General features: G+C 38.4%; 1 protein-coding gene across 2 annotated transcripts; it reads left to right on the forward strand.

Moving 5' to 3' along the window:
• The first annotated feature begins 781 nt into the window (after nt 1–781).
• Nucleotides 782–12393, forward strand: LOC113057226 (suppressor of cytokine signaling 5-like). 2 transcript variants are annotated; one of them, XM_026224456.1, is made up of 2 exons: nt 782–1447; nt 6186–12393. In XM_026224456.1, the coding sequence occupies exons 1-2, from the start codon at nt 1368–1370 to the stop codon at nt 7894–7896; spliced, it is 1791 nt and encodes a 596-aa protein (XP_026080241.1). In that variant the 5' UTR covers nt 782–1367; the 3' UTR covers nt 7897–12393. The 2 variants fall into 2 exon arrangements, with proteins under 2 accessions (XP_026080241.1, XP_026080240.1); XM_026224455.1 differs by having other exon boundaries at nt 784–1456; nt 6188–12393.
• The last annotated feature ends 5151 nt before the right edge of the window (nt 12394–17544 follow it).

Below are 17544 nucleotides of genomic sequence, written 5' to 3' on the forward strand. Positions count from 1 at the left end.
AAACACAGTATCTTCTCTAATAAATCATATAGGCACCCATTTATGGGTGAGCATTTTTTCCCTTTATGAGACTTTTTTAGTGTCTCATAAAACACAGTATTTGCTCTCAGATTATACAGAAGAAAAAAATATGTAAAAACAGGGCGCAATGTATTCTATTAATATGAAATAAGTTCCCATATTTATTTTTACAGATGTTTTTTACCTGTATTAGAATTTTGCATTTGATTACATTTGTTTAGGGTCAACAGAAATGTCCATAAAATTACTAGATAATTTCCTGGCAAAATTAATATTATTATTTTTCATACACATCTGAAATTAATTGTAGTTAAACAGCATTCCATTAAATGACATTAAAAAAAAGTGTAATAAAAGAATAATTGCTTAAAAACTCTTTTTAATGTATACATTTATGATTTTATGTATCCTGAATATGCAAAAAATTAAAGAACACACTTTGACAAAAGCAGCTTGATTGATGATGCATAATAATAATAATAAAATTATAATTCATTGTTCTAGAAAATAATAATCTAAACATGTTTTTATTATTATAAACATTTATTAAAAAAATTTTTATTGATATAACTGGATAAAATAAATATGAACAAATATTTTGCTTTTGAATGCTTAAGCCATTTATTTTTTATTTGTGTGTGTGGGTGTGTGTTAAAAGAGTTTGTTTACATAATATGTGTGTACTGTGAATATTTATTATGTATATATAAAGACACACACAAATGTACAGTACACACACATTATGCAAACTCTTATGTAATGTTATGTATTGTATGCGATTAATCCCGATTAATCGTTTGACAGCATATATATATATGGTAATTAGTATGTGATATTGCCAACATTTCCTTTTTAAGATTTAATGACATTATGGATCACTCTCTCATTGATAAGCAATACACAAACACACACTACTGAGCTGTTAAAGGCAACAGATGGCTACTTTGCCTGATTGACTATAATCATTAATCATTCATCCCGCGGCACTCATGCATTATCTCGAGCCTCCACGTTTTCAGGGTGGCAACCGAGGCAACGCTCTCTCGATCTGCGATCTCATTGGCTAGCCATACGCTCGTCACTCCCCCATCCGTCGGAAGTGCGTTCTCCTCCTGCGTCTCCCTACAGTCTGAACCCGCCTGCGAGCTCGCGCTATCGGCCTCTTCGTCGCGCGTTTGCTCGGTTTGTCAGGCAGAAGCACGGGCTTGGTGGATCGGAGATCTGGCCTTGGATTATGCTGCCATTCCAACCGACCAGAAGGATGTGGGATTCAGCGGCTCTCCTGCTTTTAAAAATCCAACCTCAGGAACGAACACGTCTGTGTTTTATTCGCCAGGGCTGAGCGTATGTGGGACAGTAGCGAGTCTAACAGCTTTAAAAGCCTTCAGACAAAAGACGGCTGCGAAGTAATATTCACCAAAAAAAAAAAAAAAGCGTAAGTACTTCAGTTTGCGGTGTCCGCGCTCTGCATTACAATGCGCCGTGCTTCGCGTATTCTAACGCGTTATTTCTATCCGCTTTTATGCGTGATTTAATGTAACGGAACGCGAGTGATGTCACCGCTGCTTTTGCATGTTTCCCCTCTGCGAATGTTACAATGTAACATTCCAAAAGACTCCAGTGTGTGAGTCTCTCTCTCTCTCTCCCTTCCACGTTGCTCACTCACTCGATACCTGCTCGTCACTTAAAATCCTGAAATTAAAATCACCACAAACATAGCACACGTTTGATATGAGTGTTAAGTATCTGTCTGTGTTCAATGATATAAGCGTTGTGACGCTATTTTTGCTGTTATGCTCTGATAGACAGTAGGCTATACATTACTGTAGCTTTTGCAATTATATTCTCCACTGACCTCTTCGTACAAAAATACAAACAAACGAAGCTACTGAATCTACTTCGTAGCAGTCAAACGGCTCAGTTTCTTATCATTGTCAGCTGCATGTTGTTTGCGGCTAATTGATATAACTTTGGTCCTAGTTATGCTAGTTAAAACGTGTCTAGTCCACCATCAAGATATTGTTGAAAATTATGCGTGAGGGAAAGTGTAAACTTTTTACTTTTCCCCACATTATTACAATAATTTTAAATGCTTGTTGTGACATTTATTATTATTATTTTAAGTACAGATTCTCCATGTATTCACCTCAGAAATGGGGGTGATGTGAGTTTTTACATCATTGTTTCCTAAAATTGTGCAATTGCCCAGTTGTTTGGCACTCTGAATTCGCAGAATATTTAAGTTGGTAAGGTTACGTCACAGGATACGCTCTTGCCCCAAGTCATTCCACGTCTTTGTCTCTGAAAGTAATGTTCCACAAATAACTATTCTTTACTTTTTTCCTTCGTTTTGTTTTTCTCCTTTTGAAAGAAAACACACTTCCGCCCCTTAATGCTGTCCAAAAGCCAGGCCACTCATCTGGACCCCATGAGAATAGGCGTGTCGAACTGAGAGAAATTGCAGAGGATATTTTCTGGGTTTAATATGAGGCTGCTTAACAGCGGTAGTCTAACTTTGTCCAATTTTTCTCTTTAGGGTGAAGCACTTAGGTGTAGTTTAGCTGCTACTTCAGAAGGTCGTTATAGTGGATAAACAGATCATAATACACACATAATCTATGCTTTGATAATATATTTTTATTGCTAAACTGTAATAGTTTAAATTTTAAATGTTGTGCATTTTAATAGTTTAAATGTGCAAGATTACCTATTACATTTTCAGCATACAATTTTAGCACCATGTACATTTCTAATTTTTTCTCAGTTTGAAGCAAAGTTGGACTGCATTTAGTTATGCAAGATAATTAAAGTCACTGGTCAGTTTCATGTGTTGATTAATACAGTTCTGCAGCAACGCTTAATTTTTTTCTGTTATTATACTGTTTATTTGTGTTGTCATGTCTGTAGTTTCAAACTCTTTCTTTTCTCAATCTTTTCTAACTCTTGCTACACATTGCAATGCATTCAAGAAATCCATGTATGATTTATTATTTCCAAGGCAATATTAGCATAAATAATCAATAGAAGCTTATGAGTCACTTCTTTAGAATGCCTTAGTCTCCTTTTGTGAAAAAATAAGTACACACTACACAGGATAGAGGTAGATGAGCTGCTGAGCTCATGACACTCATTCACAATGGCACTTCATCCACATACTCATGACCTACACCGCCAAATTGAAGTGCCTTTATGCAAGAGAGCTACACGAGGAGTTTCACATCCCAAACTGCTGGTCTGATAATGACATGTGCTTGAGCTCTGGCCTTGTTAATTTTGGGGAACTCTCTTGCTTTTCTGCATTTTCTCCTCCAAGAGAAGTTGGATCAGAGCAGTTTTTGAGAGAAGACAAACTGTCCCTATTTGACCGTCTAATTAGGAGTCTGAAGAAAAGGCTTCTGAAGAGAACTTACACAAGAAATGCACAGTCACAGAAGTGAGAGTTATCCAACTGTTCTCATTATGTCTCATCTCTGCACTCATTTATTAGCAGAAAGAATGGCAAGAACGAAAAAAACAATTTGTTTGCTGAGGATGCATTGACTTGTAGTGTATCTGTAACGGAGGCCAGTGAGTGGTGCTGTACGGGTAAATAGTTCACCCCCAAAAAATTGTGGTCTCGGGCCATCCAAAATATAGGTGAGTTTGTTTTTTTCATCCCAACAGATTTGGAGAAATGTATTAAATTCCATCACTTGCTTATCAATGGATTCTCTGTAGTTTATAGGAATAGGAGTCCAAACTGATTATAAAAACATCACAATAATCCACAAGTAATTCACACAATTCCAGTCCATCAATTAATGGCTTGTTTGTATGAAAGAAATCAATCATTAAGGCATTTTTACTTTAAATCCTCTTTTTTCGGCCAAGAGTCCATAATCCATAACACCTCACCAGTGAAAAAAGTCCATCCCTTGTTGTCCTCTCACATCAAAATCCACCCACATATTTGTTTAGACTCTTTTTGCATGTAAATGGTGCTTGATTTGTGCATATTTCTCCTGATTCAGGCGAGATGACTTTTTCACTGGGGAAAGCAATATTATGGATAGATGACTTTTCTGTTTTGACAGAATTTACTGTCTAAAGTTAAAAATGTGTTCTTGGTGGAATTATTTCTTACAAATATGCAACTTTTCATTTCACAAGATGTTAATTGATGGACTATAGTCATGTGGACTACTTGTGGATTATTGTGATGTTTTTATCAGCTGTCTTAAATATGTTTCTGATGGCACCCATTCACTGCAGATGATCCATCGGTGAGCAAGTGATGTAATGCTAAAGAAAAAAAAATACGGAGAAAGAAAATTAAACAACATGAGGGTGAGTAAATGATGAAAAAAAAGTTGAAAAAACTCATTCTCAGAAATGTTCTTCAAAAAGTTACTTCACCTTTGTTGTCCCAGGAACATTTTGGACAGAATAACCGCTCTGAGCATTCATTCTTGGAAGCCAAAACGGTTTGTTTTTGTGAAAGTGATTTGCATAGTCAAGAAAAAATTATGCCAACTCCCATGGAAAAAAAACCCAAGGCTGATGCATGTTATATTGCAGTGCATTAGATATCTATTTGGAGTCTGAAAGGGGAGATTGAGCAAAAAAAAAAAAAGCGTGTGAAAAAATAAAAGATTCCATGTCTCATCATGTCATATATTTGAAGTGTTATATGAATGTTACTCTGCAGGTGCAACGTTGTTTTTTTGGCTGGCAATCAGCTACAGTAAATGTGTAAATGTTGATTTAATGTGTGTTTGCCAAAGATCAACTTCTCAGCACTTAAACATTTAATGAAACCTTTAGTATTGTTGCTGGAATGAAACTGGATAATTGGGTGGCTTAGAGCATTGGTGCTTGAAGCTCTAGATCATTGGATGGGTTCAGTCCAAAGCCCTATCTCAGTGTGTCAGTGTTTATTATGTAACTCTCTGCATAACATCTCGCTGCTCTTTCCTGGCATATTTCAAGTAATTTACTATTTCAGAAAGGCTTAGCTTGTACCAGATAGTTTAAATTTGCTGTCTTTGATATGTTACAAAAAATCAAACATGTTGAAACATTATGATACGCAATAGCTTTAATTAACTTTTGTAGGCTCTGTGATTTATTTTCTTTTTTATTTTATTTTGTGCATTTGTCCTGTTGATACATTTTGTGTTGCTACATTCCATCTAACGACGAGTGTTGGTATGATTTGGATATGAGAATAATGTCCCATACAATCCAGCCTGTCCAGAACTTTTTGGAGTTGCTGGAAGATTTTTTGTAAGCTTATGAGATTGACTGTTCAAATATTAAGTTCTCCTTTTAAATAATATGTATTATCCTGGCATTAGACTAGTCAGCCATATATTTTGCTCTGTGAAGATGATACATTTGGTCTTCTCTTATAATGGGGTGATCTGAGCTTGATCTACCGGTGGCCTCAATTTAGCATAATTTGTGCAGTGCAACCACAGTGTTTTAAACAAGATCAGCACTTTTTCTTCCTGAAAAAGGGAACAGAAACCACCCCTCAGACAGAATTTTTCTTGTCGGTCTGCATGTTCTCTGTCTGTGCTCCCCCTATCCATTCTTTTTTACCTCTCTGTTGTGCATTTTGAGTGTGTCTGCTGCCATGACAGTGAAAGTTCTTGGTCAGGTCCAGACTGGCTCAGTAATACAGTACATACCAGCAGATCAGCTGGGAGCAGATCCCTCAGTTCATTTATAGCCATGGCCTTGTGTAGATGCATGTCTGCCTGACAACTCTCTGCTAACTGTACCACTCCTGCACCCAACCAACATATACATGCTCTTTGTGTCCAAAAAGATGCAAGCATTTTTTGTTTCACATTCCATTTTGTCAAACTACCACCTTAACATCGCCCTAAAATTAACAAACATCTAACAAAGGGATCTCCAACCATACTCCTGGAGATCTACTGACATGCAGACTTCAGTTACAACAATGATCCAGCACACCTATCTGTGATTTATCAAGAAGCCGTGAACACACTGATTAGTTGCTTCAGGTTTGTTTGATATGTGGATAGTAGCTCTTCAGGAGCAGGGTTGGAGACCCCGGTCTAACATTTCTTATCCATTATACACCAAGATAATCACAAGTCTCTGATTTATGAACAACAAAAAGATTTTAATCTCTAATTATTTGTTTCCCTGATAGGTTGTTGTCTCCATTCTATGGAGAAAGTGAGCAAGATGTGGGGTAACCTCAGGAGTCGATGCCAAGCCCTCTTCCACAACGATGGCTCAGAGTCCCATCTGTGTAGCCAGGATTTAGATTGTGTCCACCGTGTTGTGGACTTGGGCAGGGGAACACATGCAGAACCCTATGAAACTAGGTCTTTCACACCCTCACGCACCGTCTCACCACTCCCATTGGTTCCTGGAGGACGTAGAGCCCATAACTGTGTGGCAGATATTCCCCAGATAGTAGAAATCTCCATTGACAAAGAGAGTGAGGATGCACGGAGGGGTCCCCTTGTCCGTAGGGACTCCTACTCACGCCACGCTCCCTGGGGAGGTAAAAAGAAGCATTCTTGCTCAACTAAAACACAAAGTTCACTTGAGGCTGACAGGCGAACAGGGCGCTCAAGGGGAAGTACAGCTAGGAGGGAGCGTCGCTATGGAGTTAGCTCTATCCAAGAGATTAATGATTCTGTAGGAGCTGGCAGCAGTGGGCGCAGCCTTAGCACCCGTTCTCTACGACAACGACTTAGGGAAACCGTAGGCTTGTGCCTTCCTCTCCCCACACAGCATCGCTCTCAGTCAGCCAAAGGCCAGGTCTCCTCCAAACGTAAGATCCACCTTACTGAACTCATGCTCGAAACATGCCCTTTCCCACCCGGTTCAGATCTGGCCAACAAGTGGCACCTAATTAAGCAACATACGGCGCCAGTAAGCCCTCATTCCTCAACTGCTCTTTTAGATGCATTTGATTCGGCACATCCATCCCCTGAGGACGAGGAGGAGAGGCTGCGTGAACGGCGTAGACTTAGCATAGAGGAAGGAGTGGATCCCCCTCCAAATGCACAGATCCATACGCTGGAAGCAACTTCACAAAACTCTTCCCTATATAAACTGGGACCAAAGATGGCTCCTGGTGTTGCGGAAGGACTTGGTGAGGGCAGAAGTCTGGGGAAAGTCTCCTCTATTTCTGGGGTCTTATCGGGGATTGCCCCACAGGTTGCAGCGAGTATGGCAGTGCCATCCCACACTGTTGACTGTGACTCTGAGGAGGACTCAACTACTCTTTGCTTACAGACACGGAGGCCCAAGCAGAGGCATGCTTCTGGGGACACTCACTGCTCCAGACAGCCAGGGCCTTGGAAGGTCCACACGCAGATTGACTATATTCATTGTTTGGTGCCCGACCTACAGGCCATAACTGCTCTTCCTTGTTATTGGGGGGTGATGGACCGGTACCAAGCAGAAGCACTGCTGGACGGACGACCAGAGGGCACCTTCCTGTTACGTGATTCTGCTCAGGAGGACTACTTGTTTTCCGTTAGCTTTCGACGTTACAATCGTTCACTGCATGCTCGCATTGAACAATGGAATCACAACTTTAGCTTTGATGCACATGACCCCTGTGTCTTCCACTCTTCCACAGTAACAGGCCTGCTGGAGCACTATAAGGACCCCAGTGCCTGTATGTTCTTTGAGCCCCTGCTCACTGCTCCCTTACACCGGACTTTCCCTTTCAGCCTTCAGCATCTGGCACGAGCTGCCATCTGCAGACACACCACCTACGATGGCATTGGTGCCCTGCCACTGCCTCCAACCATGCAGGACTTCCTGAAGGAGTATCACTACAAACAGAAAGTCCGTGTCCGCTGGCTAGAGAGAGAGCCACCACTCAAGGTCAAATGAGGTCTGGCTCTGCGCCCAAGAGAGGCAGGATTGTGGGCAAGAGCTTTGCCGCCAGAGGAGTATGTGGCTCATATTATCCATCACATAGCTGGCTTTAGATACACAGCAACATAGGATGTTATGAACTTTCAGCAGTTTTTTCCCTGTTAATACTACACATGGAATCCATACAAATGTTTCCGTGCAGTACATTATGTCAAGCTAGCTTAAACGCTGAAGTGTCAAGCATGCCAGGAATGAGATGGTCTTATTCTCTCTAATCTTTTCCAATGAACTTATCCTTTGGATCTCCACCATCCTGCCCGCATGCCCCTTTCATTCTGTCTTCTAGTGTTTTACACTATTTTGAATAGTAAAACTGGGTGTTGTCACATTAACCAGCCTCTTTTGTCAGGCAAATGGATCAACAGAATCTTAGTCCACTGATTAAAATATATTCAAGGAATCTTGTAAGTCTTCATACCTGAAATATCTGCTACTTCTAATAATTTGATGTTAAATATCTAGTCACATAAACCATATGCCTATTTGCTAAGTCATGGCTAATCGATCAGCAATACCTTCAAGATACTTTACAGTGACCTCCTACAAGTGTCAAGTTCCCTGAAGCAGCACTTGTTAAGCCTTGTGTACATGGACAAAATCACAGTTCGATACACGCACCTCTCAGCACTAAGCATGCTTTATTTTTAAAATCGAGGCAGACAGAAATGAAAGACATGAACTAATTGCAAGGAGGAGGGAGCACAGTGTACAATGATGTGATAGGGAGGACAGATTATTTAAAACTAGGCCCTCATGTAGTGTCATCCCAGCATAATCCTTTTAAACAATCTATTTTACAATTTTCTATTTTTTATCAGTGACAGTCTAAAATGACATATGGCACTTTAATTGTTGTTTGTGTTCCGCACAATGACTTATAGACTAAAGTTAATGAATATAAACAGATTGTTTTGTTTGTTTGTTTTGGACCTTATTCATAGTATGTCAGTTTATCCCCCATATTCTTCACATAAGTCACCCAAAGTTTATGTAAGTGTCAAGTGTATCTTACATTGCCTGTGCACATGGTTTGTACTCGAGGCTAATATTGTTTAAAATGCAACAGCCAAAAGTGGACAGAGAAAGTCCCCTTTAAAACTTGTATAAATACCCCCAAGATTGTTGTCCCATAAGATATTGTTGGAAACCAGACAGATGTCATCACTGCGTATATATTTAATGTTTACTGGATTGATGTCTAGTAATGTTATAAAGTGTGATTGGTTCCATTTGAAATGTTGCACTTGTATTCATTATGAAGCATGCGGCTATGCTTCTTTTACTATTTTTGTGTGCACTAGGGATTGAGATTCCCTCAACACTTTAAAGATATAGTTATAAAATTCTATACTTTTGATGTGCTCGGTCTTAGATGAAAAATGATTAAAGTAAACAAATTCACGCTAATATGTTTAATATCAGATGTTCAGTATTGCAATGGTAGACTTTCAAGGTCCAAGCAAATTTCAGACCATGCATAATAATATGTAAAACTGGTACAATTTGCAGTATTTGGGTGTTTGATTATCAGCGACCAAAGGTGTGCATCTCTAGGTTGTTATTGTGAATGAGAAATCTTCCACTATGCCTTTTGATTATTTATATTGGGCTCAATGACTTAAACATAGTGTCTGGCAGAGTCGCACCCATTTTGAAGCCATTTATTTGAACTGCAATTAAATCCACATTTAAACTCTTTTAAAATACACCTCGGTTGTCACTGAAAGGAAGTCATTTTGTTAATTTTAGACATTTTTTTACTCCGTTTTTCCCGCTTGAATGACCTGAATAAATACGCAAAACAACCATCTTAATTTCTTTCAACCTGCACACTGTATGCTCTGTATACAGGCTCACGTTATGTCAACTGTGTAGTGATAAATGTCAGATGATGTCATCTGCTTTCAAGACTTCAGCTTTGAGAATAATACGCCTTTCATTGAATTTACAGACAAAATAGGAGCGCTTTGTCACAGCAGGCAGTTTCACTATCTCTCCTCGATCCATACATGTGGTGTAAAAAACAAAAACAAAAAAGACCTAGCCTGGTTTTATTTGATTTGCCTGGGTTAGGCTGGTAGGGCAGATAGACCAATTGAAGACCAGCTTAATCTGGTTTAAAAAGTTTTTTTTTAAGTTTTTTATTTTACAACTATTATGTGTAGACCTTTTTTTGTTTTCAATGTTTTAAAAAAGTACCATGGTTTTTAAGATATGGTAACATGGTAATCCCATGGGATTTGGACATGTTCCATCATAGTGTCATATTTTTAGAACATGTACTTCTATGATATCACTGTAAACTGGTACTACCGTACTTTTTTTTTTTTGAAATGCACATAACGCTAACCCAAGGAAATGTTTCCCCTATAGCAAAATCTCAACGATGCTGAAGGCATTCAGCAGAAATTCGTAAAGTTCTTTGCCGTTTCAGGAATGAGTTCAGATGATTTAAGCTGTTGCATTTATGACAAAGCTTCATTTTCAAGGGTACTGGTTTGAGTGCTGTTGAACGCTTAGTGATAGCCTAGCCAAATTCTTTGTAGTTTTATTATTATTTTTTTTTTAACACTGAAGCATACTTATGCAGTCATTTGGGACTTTGTAGGCCACTGAACAGTGAGCGAGTCTCTCCTGGCAGAGTTACACCCTGCCCTGCCTTACAGGCACTAATCACAGGCTAAATTTAATGTGCTAGCCTCTAAATTTACCACCTGCTAAAAGGACCACTCTGTGTTTCTTGATGGGTGCTATGAAAATAGACGAGAGGGACTTTTTGCTCTAATTTTTCCTCTTCCTACCCAGTCTGACCACATTTATCACCCTCTTTCTTGGATATGTAGTGCTGAAAGCAGTGAGCATGTTGTTTATCTAGTCTGGATACTAGCTAAAGTTAGCATTAGCAAGAAGCTAACACACACACAGTGCTCCATTGAGGAAAATTGAGTGCTGCAAGGAATTGGGGCTGTGGTTATTTAGTTAATAGAAAGTATTACGAGGGAAGTAACACACAAAACTAATCCAACACAGTGTTCTCCAGTAACTCAGGCCTGGTTTATTGTATTCAAAATAATGCCAATAAAATGGTAACAGTGGGACTGCAAAAGTCAACAAAGATTACAGTGAGGAGTCTTGTTTTGAGACTTCTATGAGTTGTGTCTTGTGTTTATGGCCTGGGGATGCTTTGTCTTTGTTTTCATGGTTATTTTGAAACCGCTTCTCTATATGGAGGAGTTTAATGTTCTTTCTGCCCATTTTCCCCATGGGAAATTTCTTATGTCAGCCACCGTAGCACATACTAACCACATGACCATGTCAAATACACCCTGCTTGCAAACTAGCCAGTGGAAAAACAGTTTGATACATGCACGCATACTCATGTACCCATATTTGTTAAATATTGAGATTTATTAAAGAGTGGACTTTATTTTACAGACTGTGGCAGAACAGCGATTGATCTTGAACTTACTAATCCTTCTATTTAGATCATAACTCTTTTTAGCTGTACTTTAGTGCCAACGTGTAAAGCTCTGGGGCCTCATTTATGAAAAATGCAAATAAAAGTCCTAAACATTAAGTTTCATCTGTCCATATTCACTGCAATACATTTCTGATATTCCTAAATATCATTTATTTACGTATTAAGTCAGTTATAAATTTTACACTTAAAAATCTCCAGAAAATGTAAATCTGCAAACAAGCTTTTCACTTATTTACATAATAGAACGCTTCTGTGACAGTTTTAGCCTTTGTAAATCCCAAGTTGTTCCTACGTAGGATCAAATCCATGGATTTTAGGATTAAAACTGAACTTACATGGATTTTATAAATGAGGCCTCGGATCTTTTTGACTTTGGTGCCAAAATATGTTGCGAAAGGAGTTGAATAGTTTTATGCAAGCAAAGTTGCATTTAACAAATTTTTATTTTTACATAAACTGTATCTCTAATACACATTGAGTGTGATGTAACCATGGTTGCAATTTTATGTCACTTTAATGCTCTATGTGCACGCTTGAATATGGGCACTGTGGTGACAGGGCTTGACGATGATGGGGGCTAATGGTTGGCATTCTGCCTCCTCGACTGCCTTATACATTCTGACCAATCACAACAGCCTTCTCAGCTGCCACAGACTAACCCATCTCTAATCCTACAGTATATCACCAAATATTGTTCTCTGTTACCTTCGATCTTCTACTCATTTTACAAACTAATATCTGGATGAAAGCTGTGTTATTAGAAAACAAAGATGTGTAACGTTTTAGTTTTAGTTTTGTTTGTCCTCTGAATATTTTCTTCGACTGTTGTTTTATTCTTTGCAGAACTTGTCATTGTTACAGCCAATGCACTTGTAGATGTCACTCTTGGTGCTTTGTGAATGCTTTGTTGTCTTAATATTATTAATAAAATATTGAGTGTATTCCATGCAGTAAATAGATATGATCACGAATTGGTTTCTTTCATCTGGTCATTTTGTTGGTTTCATACTTCATTTGTCACTTTGTGATATTTTCTTTCCCAGGCTTACCATAAAGTCAACGTTGACCCTAATGTATGTTACTGACCTTTTTGTGCACAGTTCAGCAGTGAATGTCATTGTGAAGAAATACAATTATTCTAATCAGGATCAACCTCTAAAACGATTCTCCATATTAATGACATCACCAGGCCCGCTTATTTTTTAACTACTTCTCCACAAACAAACATTTCACTATCCAATCAATTCTGCTGAATGAATTCGCATCCTACTATTTATGTACTGTATAGTTGTTGTTTCATTCACATTTTAGAAGCAAAATGGTACACAAAGGTGGTTTCATATTGACTTCAGTAACCAAAATCTTATTCCATCATAACAGAATTTCATATGAGCTGGACTGAGTTTAGCCTGGAGGTCAGCCGTATTATTTGTCCTTTTGAAATGAAATATAAATAGCATCTAGGTTATCAGTTACACATTACCCACCCAAAGCTTGTGAATAATTGATCGTATCCTTTGGAGCAGAGGATTGAGCAGAAGAAGACAGGCAATTTATGTGTACTTTATTGAAAATGGCATGATTCAGTGCTCAGACACTGCCGGACCATCAATAAAAACTGATCTTTGAAAACAACACTTTCTCAATTTCTGCTCTTTATAGCACAGTGCGTGCACAGATCGAGTTCTATCCGGCGGACTCGGTTTATTCTCATTTTCTCCTCTTTGGTGAACGCGATACGGTCAATGGAGGTGAATGCCTCATTTCTCCGCACATCATCTATAAGCAGAGCAGAATGAGAGAGGGAGAAAAAACTGCTGTCTCTTTTGCGCTGGAAGCCTTCCAAGTCTGTGGCGGCAAAGTGAACGCTGACCTCTCTCTCACCTCTCCCTGCCTAAATACACATGCACAGGCTCCCATCCATATTTCATACCAGAAATACATCCCCAGACAGTATTTTACACCCAGTGTGGAAGGCAGCCGTCAAGTCCTGGAGGAAAGGGCAGGGCCTAAATCAGCTTTATGCACGCCAACCTGGCCACCAGAGCCAAGAAACACAGCCATCACTATCGTACTTTCATCTGGAGGAGCGAGTATCACTGTTCAATTCGCCTACAGCGGATTAGCCACAAGCTCATGAAAATATGACGACTCTGCCATATTCTGCCAAGATTAAACTGCTTGAAATGGGAGGTGTGCTTAAGTCCTTTTGGCACGGTTTTAGTCCTCACTTAACATGTCAAATGCACAACTGCCACTGTCCCTCTGTCAACTCTGTGTGGAAAAACATGACCACATATATGGCGTATACAGTGTACAATTATTCATTAACATGTTCCCGTCATACATACAGTAATAAGTAAAGTGGTCACACCAGCAATGACGTGTCTCAGTATTGTCAGGGTGAATTATATGATGTTTCTGTCCACTCTAATTAGGGATCCTCACCCCAAAGGAAGTGAAAACAAAGATTGGGTTGGGGTCTTAAAAGTGTTATTTTTACATGTAGTAATACATACCCTACTTTTTGTTGTTTCATATTAGATACAGCACAGACCAAAAGTTTGGACACACCTTCTCATTCAAAGAGTTTTCTTTATTTTCATGACTATGAAAATTGTAGATTCACACTGAAGGCATCAAAACTATGAATGAACACATGTGGAATTATATACATAACAAAAAAGTGTGAAGCAACTGAAAATATGTCATATTGTATGTTCTTCAAAGTAGCCAGCTTTTGCTTTGATTACTGCTTTGCACACTCTTGGCATTCTCTTGATGAGCTTCAAGAGGTAGTCACCTGAAATGGTCTTCAACAGTCTTGAAGGAGTTCCCCGAGAGATGCTTAGCACTTGTTGGCCCTTTTGCCTTCTGTCTGCGGTCCAGCTCACCCCTAAACCATCTCGATTGGGTTCAGGTCCGGTGACTGTGGAGGACAGGTCATCTGGAGCAGCACCCCATCACTCTCCTTCTTGGTCAAATAGCCCTTGATGCCTTCAGTGTGACTCTACAATTTACATAGTCATGAAAATAAAGAAAACTCTTTGAATGAGAAGGTGTGTCCAAACTTTTGGTCTGTGCTGTATGTCAAGATATGGCAGAAATGATCTCTCACTGCCATTACATCAAGATAAGTAATGAACAACAAATACTGAAATTTTTTTCAAAATCAAGTCCCACACAAATATTCTTTTAACATTGGATATTTTAAATCAGATTACAGAAGTAAAATGGGTCATGTTTTAGAATGGGGATCAGTTCTGACTATTAATTATGACTGTATTGATACAAGTTATAATATAACTTATAAGTTTTATAAGTACTAATAAACAGTCAATAATATGCATACAGCAAGTTAATAGTGAGTATTGGTCCCTGAACTAAAGTGTTACTGTAAAATGGCTTTGAGTAGCATTTCACGTTGTCTTTAACCTTTAGTTGACTTTATTGCCTTTGGCAGAACCTTCCACATCTGTTGCTTTTCAGTAATATTCAATACCTGCTTCTTTTCCTGCATCTTTTTCCAGTTTTTCAACCGTTTGTCATTTTGCACTCTTACCTGGCCAGGGAATGATATGATCTGCCATCTTTTTGTTCCATTATCTCATTCTGCCATAACTCATACTGGATATGTCCTACCAAGGGTCTGTATTTAATTTAGCTCAAGGTGAATCACGCTAAAGTTTCCTCAAGCTGAATCTAATGTATTAACCCTCCCCCCAGATCTTATAATCAAGATCAATATACTTTGGTTTGATAAAATATCCAAAATGCAAAAAAAATTCTTTCTCACTTTCTCCCCCTTTCACCACTTCAGTTGTGTCCACCTTCTCACTGTAGTGCATCATTGTTGTTTGGCTGGCCTTACTGTAAACCCAAGGGCTGGGGACTCTGGTTTCTCTTTCTTTTTCTCTTGCTTGCCTGCAAGGCTCAAACCAGCTCTGGAAAGTTTTCCTCAGTCTTAATCCTGGCATAGTTATTCCACTCTATGTACGTGTTTATGAAGTCCTGACAAAATCCTTCCTCTTCAGCCTCTCCCTCTCTCCTTCACTTCCCCTCTTTCTCCCTCTGGGGCTTCACTTGCAGAGATTTAATTTCAACTCTCCTGTCGAAAAAGAAAGCTTCTACTTCTACTACTCTAGAAACTGGATTGTTTTGAAACTATTGTTTTTGCAGACTGTATGTTTTGAAGTTTAAATAATTATTGTGGGTTAAATATAAGTTGGACCCCATGCATGTTCACATCCACAATAAAAACATTATTTTTGTTTTGTTTTGTTTTAATACGTAATAGCCATGCGCGCATCCTGAAAGTTGACTTAATTAGTCTTATCTGTTAGCATAGATATGTATTCAAAATCTACAGTCTTTCTCTTTTGGGAAAGTGGACTAAACTATGAATGACTCATCTTGCACTTGTGGGCGTGTCCAGGCTATTTACCAATCAGATCTCTAGAATGAGAATGTCTCTCCCACTAATACCCCTTGCCTTTGACTAACAATAGTAAATCCTTTTTAATTACTGTTATTTCACACACTTTTTTCAGTTTCAATATAAAATACAGTGCAGAAACTTATGTTGAATCAGATGCTGTTAGTGCCAATGGGAACATGGGCATTAAACCTATAAACAAAAGGAAAATATGATCTAGACTACATCACAAATGGCTTAGAGATATATCACCACTTGATGTCCAATGCATCCTGAAGCAAAACCATTTGAGAGCAGTTGATATGTAATTGCATTACTCTTCATGCATTTTTATATAAATGGGTAATAATTAAGCCCAAGATGCATGTAGCCTAGAATCTTTTGGTTTTTGATCAATTGACTTCATAAGAAACTGTGGTGTGCCATGTGACAGAGCTGTGAAATATATTTTGAGGAAAGGTTTGAGAAGATTAGTAGGCTCTCTGCTGAACGTGTTCATGCAATACAGTTTAGCTGCCCTTGTGGCAAAAATATGTATGGAGATGGATTATTGTAAACCTTAAAATGGAAACGTGTGGTTTCTGAGATGAAGCTCTCATGGCCACAGTTTAGACCACTGTTAACTATGTTTTGGAGATGACTTGCCCTTGACTTGGCAGGAGATGTTTTCACCCTTATTAGATTTTCAATCCAGATACTGAGAATCCACTGTGCCAAGTAATAGTGTTTAGAAAGCGAATTTTGATCAAATGTTACAGCTCTGGCCACAGCTTAATTATGTGATTCAAAAAACCCTTGGTAGGTCATTTTTACTGCTTTCATTAACATGTGAAATCACACTGTAAATCACAAGGCTTTATGAAAATTTATGTTTGTTTAGCATTTCATTCCCCATTGGCTGCATGTCATAATATCTGAAATCATGTGGAACAGCTCCACGAGCCGCAATGGATTGGATGCAAGATTAAACCTCAAGGACTTCTGGACTGTATCAGTTTTTAAAAGGCACACTTGAGCAATGAGGGTAAGAACACTATCACACTGGAGCTTTTTGTAACCAAGTCTGTTTGATGTCAGAGCTTGGTTCGTTTGGTAGGTGTCAAAGCATTTTTTTAAAATCTGATATATACCAGTGAAACTAGACAGAGTCTTCTTGAAAAGATAGCATAGGTGCTTGGTTCATGTAAATTCTGGATTTCAATATATATATATATATATATATATATATATATATATATATATATATATATATATATATATATATATATATATATATATATATATATATATATAAAATATGCATGTAACAAAATGTGAAACAGTTTCCGAAACGTTCCAATTAACGATTTATAAAATGTCTGTACACTCAAAAATTTTATAAATCCTAGTTATTATATTTAAGTGCAATGATTGCAAGTACATCAACTCCAGAACAGCCACAAATATTTATATACAGTTCAGAAAAAGTATGGCACTCATCCTCAATAGGAAAGGAAATCCAGTTATGTGAATTAGGTCCCTGATGTGTTAATTACGACCTCCCAACTCATAAATCCCAACTTCCCAGGAGGATTCAAATGTGCACATTCATCACATCCACTGCAAACTGTTGCCATCATAGTTGTTGACCTGAAAGAGAAATCTGTCTACAGTATAGTAATGTCCATTATAGCACCTCTTGTGGCAA

This window comes from Carassius auratus, chromosome 38, assembly GCF_003368295.1.
Source record: "Carassius auratus strain Wakin chromosome 38, ASM336829v1, whole genome shotgun sequence".
Taxonomy (NCBI): Eukaryota; Metazoa; Chordata; class Actinopteri; order Cypriniformes; family Cyprinidae; genus Carassius; species Carassius auratus.

What these genes read in the sequence shown, in the direction of transcription:
- LOC113057226 (XM_026224456.1), top strand. Translation starts at nt 1,368, where the DNA reads ATGTGGGACAGTAGCGAGTCTAACAGCTTTAAAAGCCTTCAGACAAAA. An exon ending in GTAATATTCACCAAAAAAAA is followed by an intron (nt 1,448 to 6,185) that starts AAAAAAAGCGTA and finishes TGTTTCCCTGAT; the next exon opens with AGGTTGTTGTCTCCATTCTA.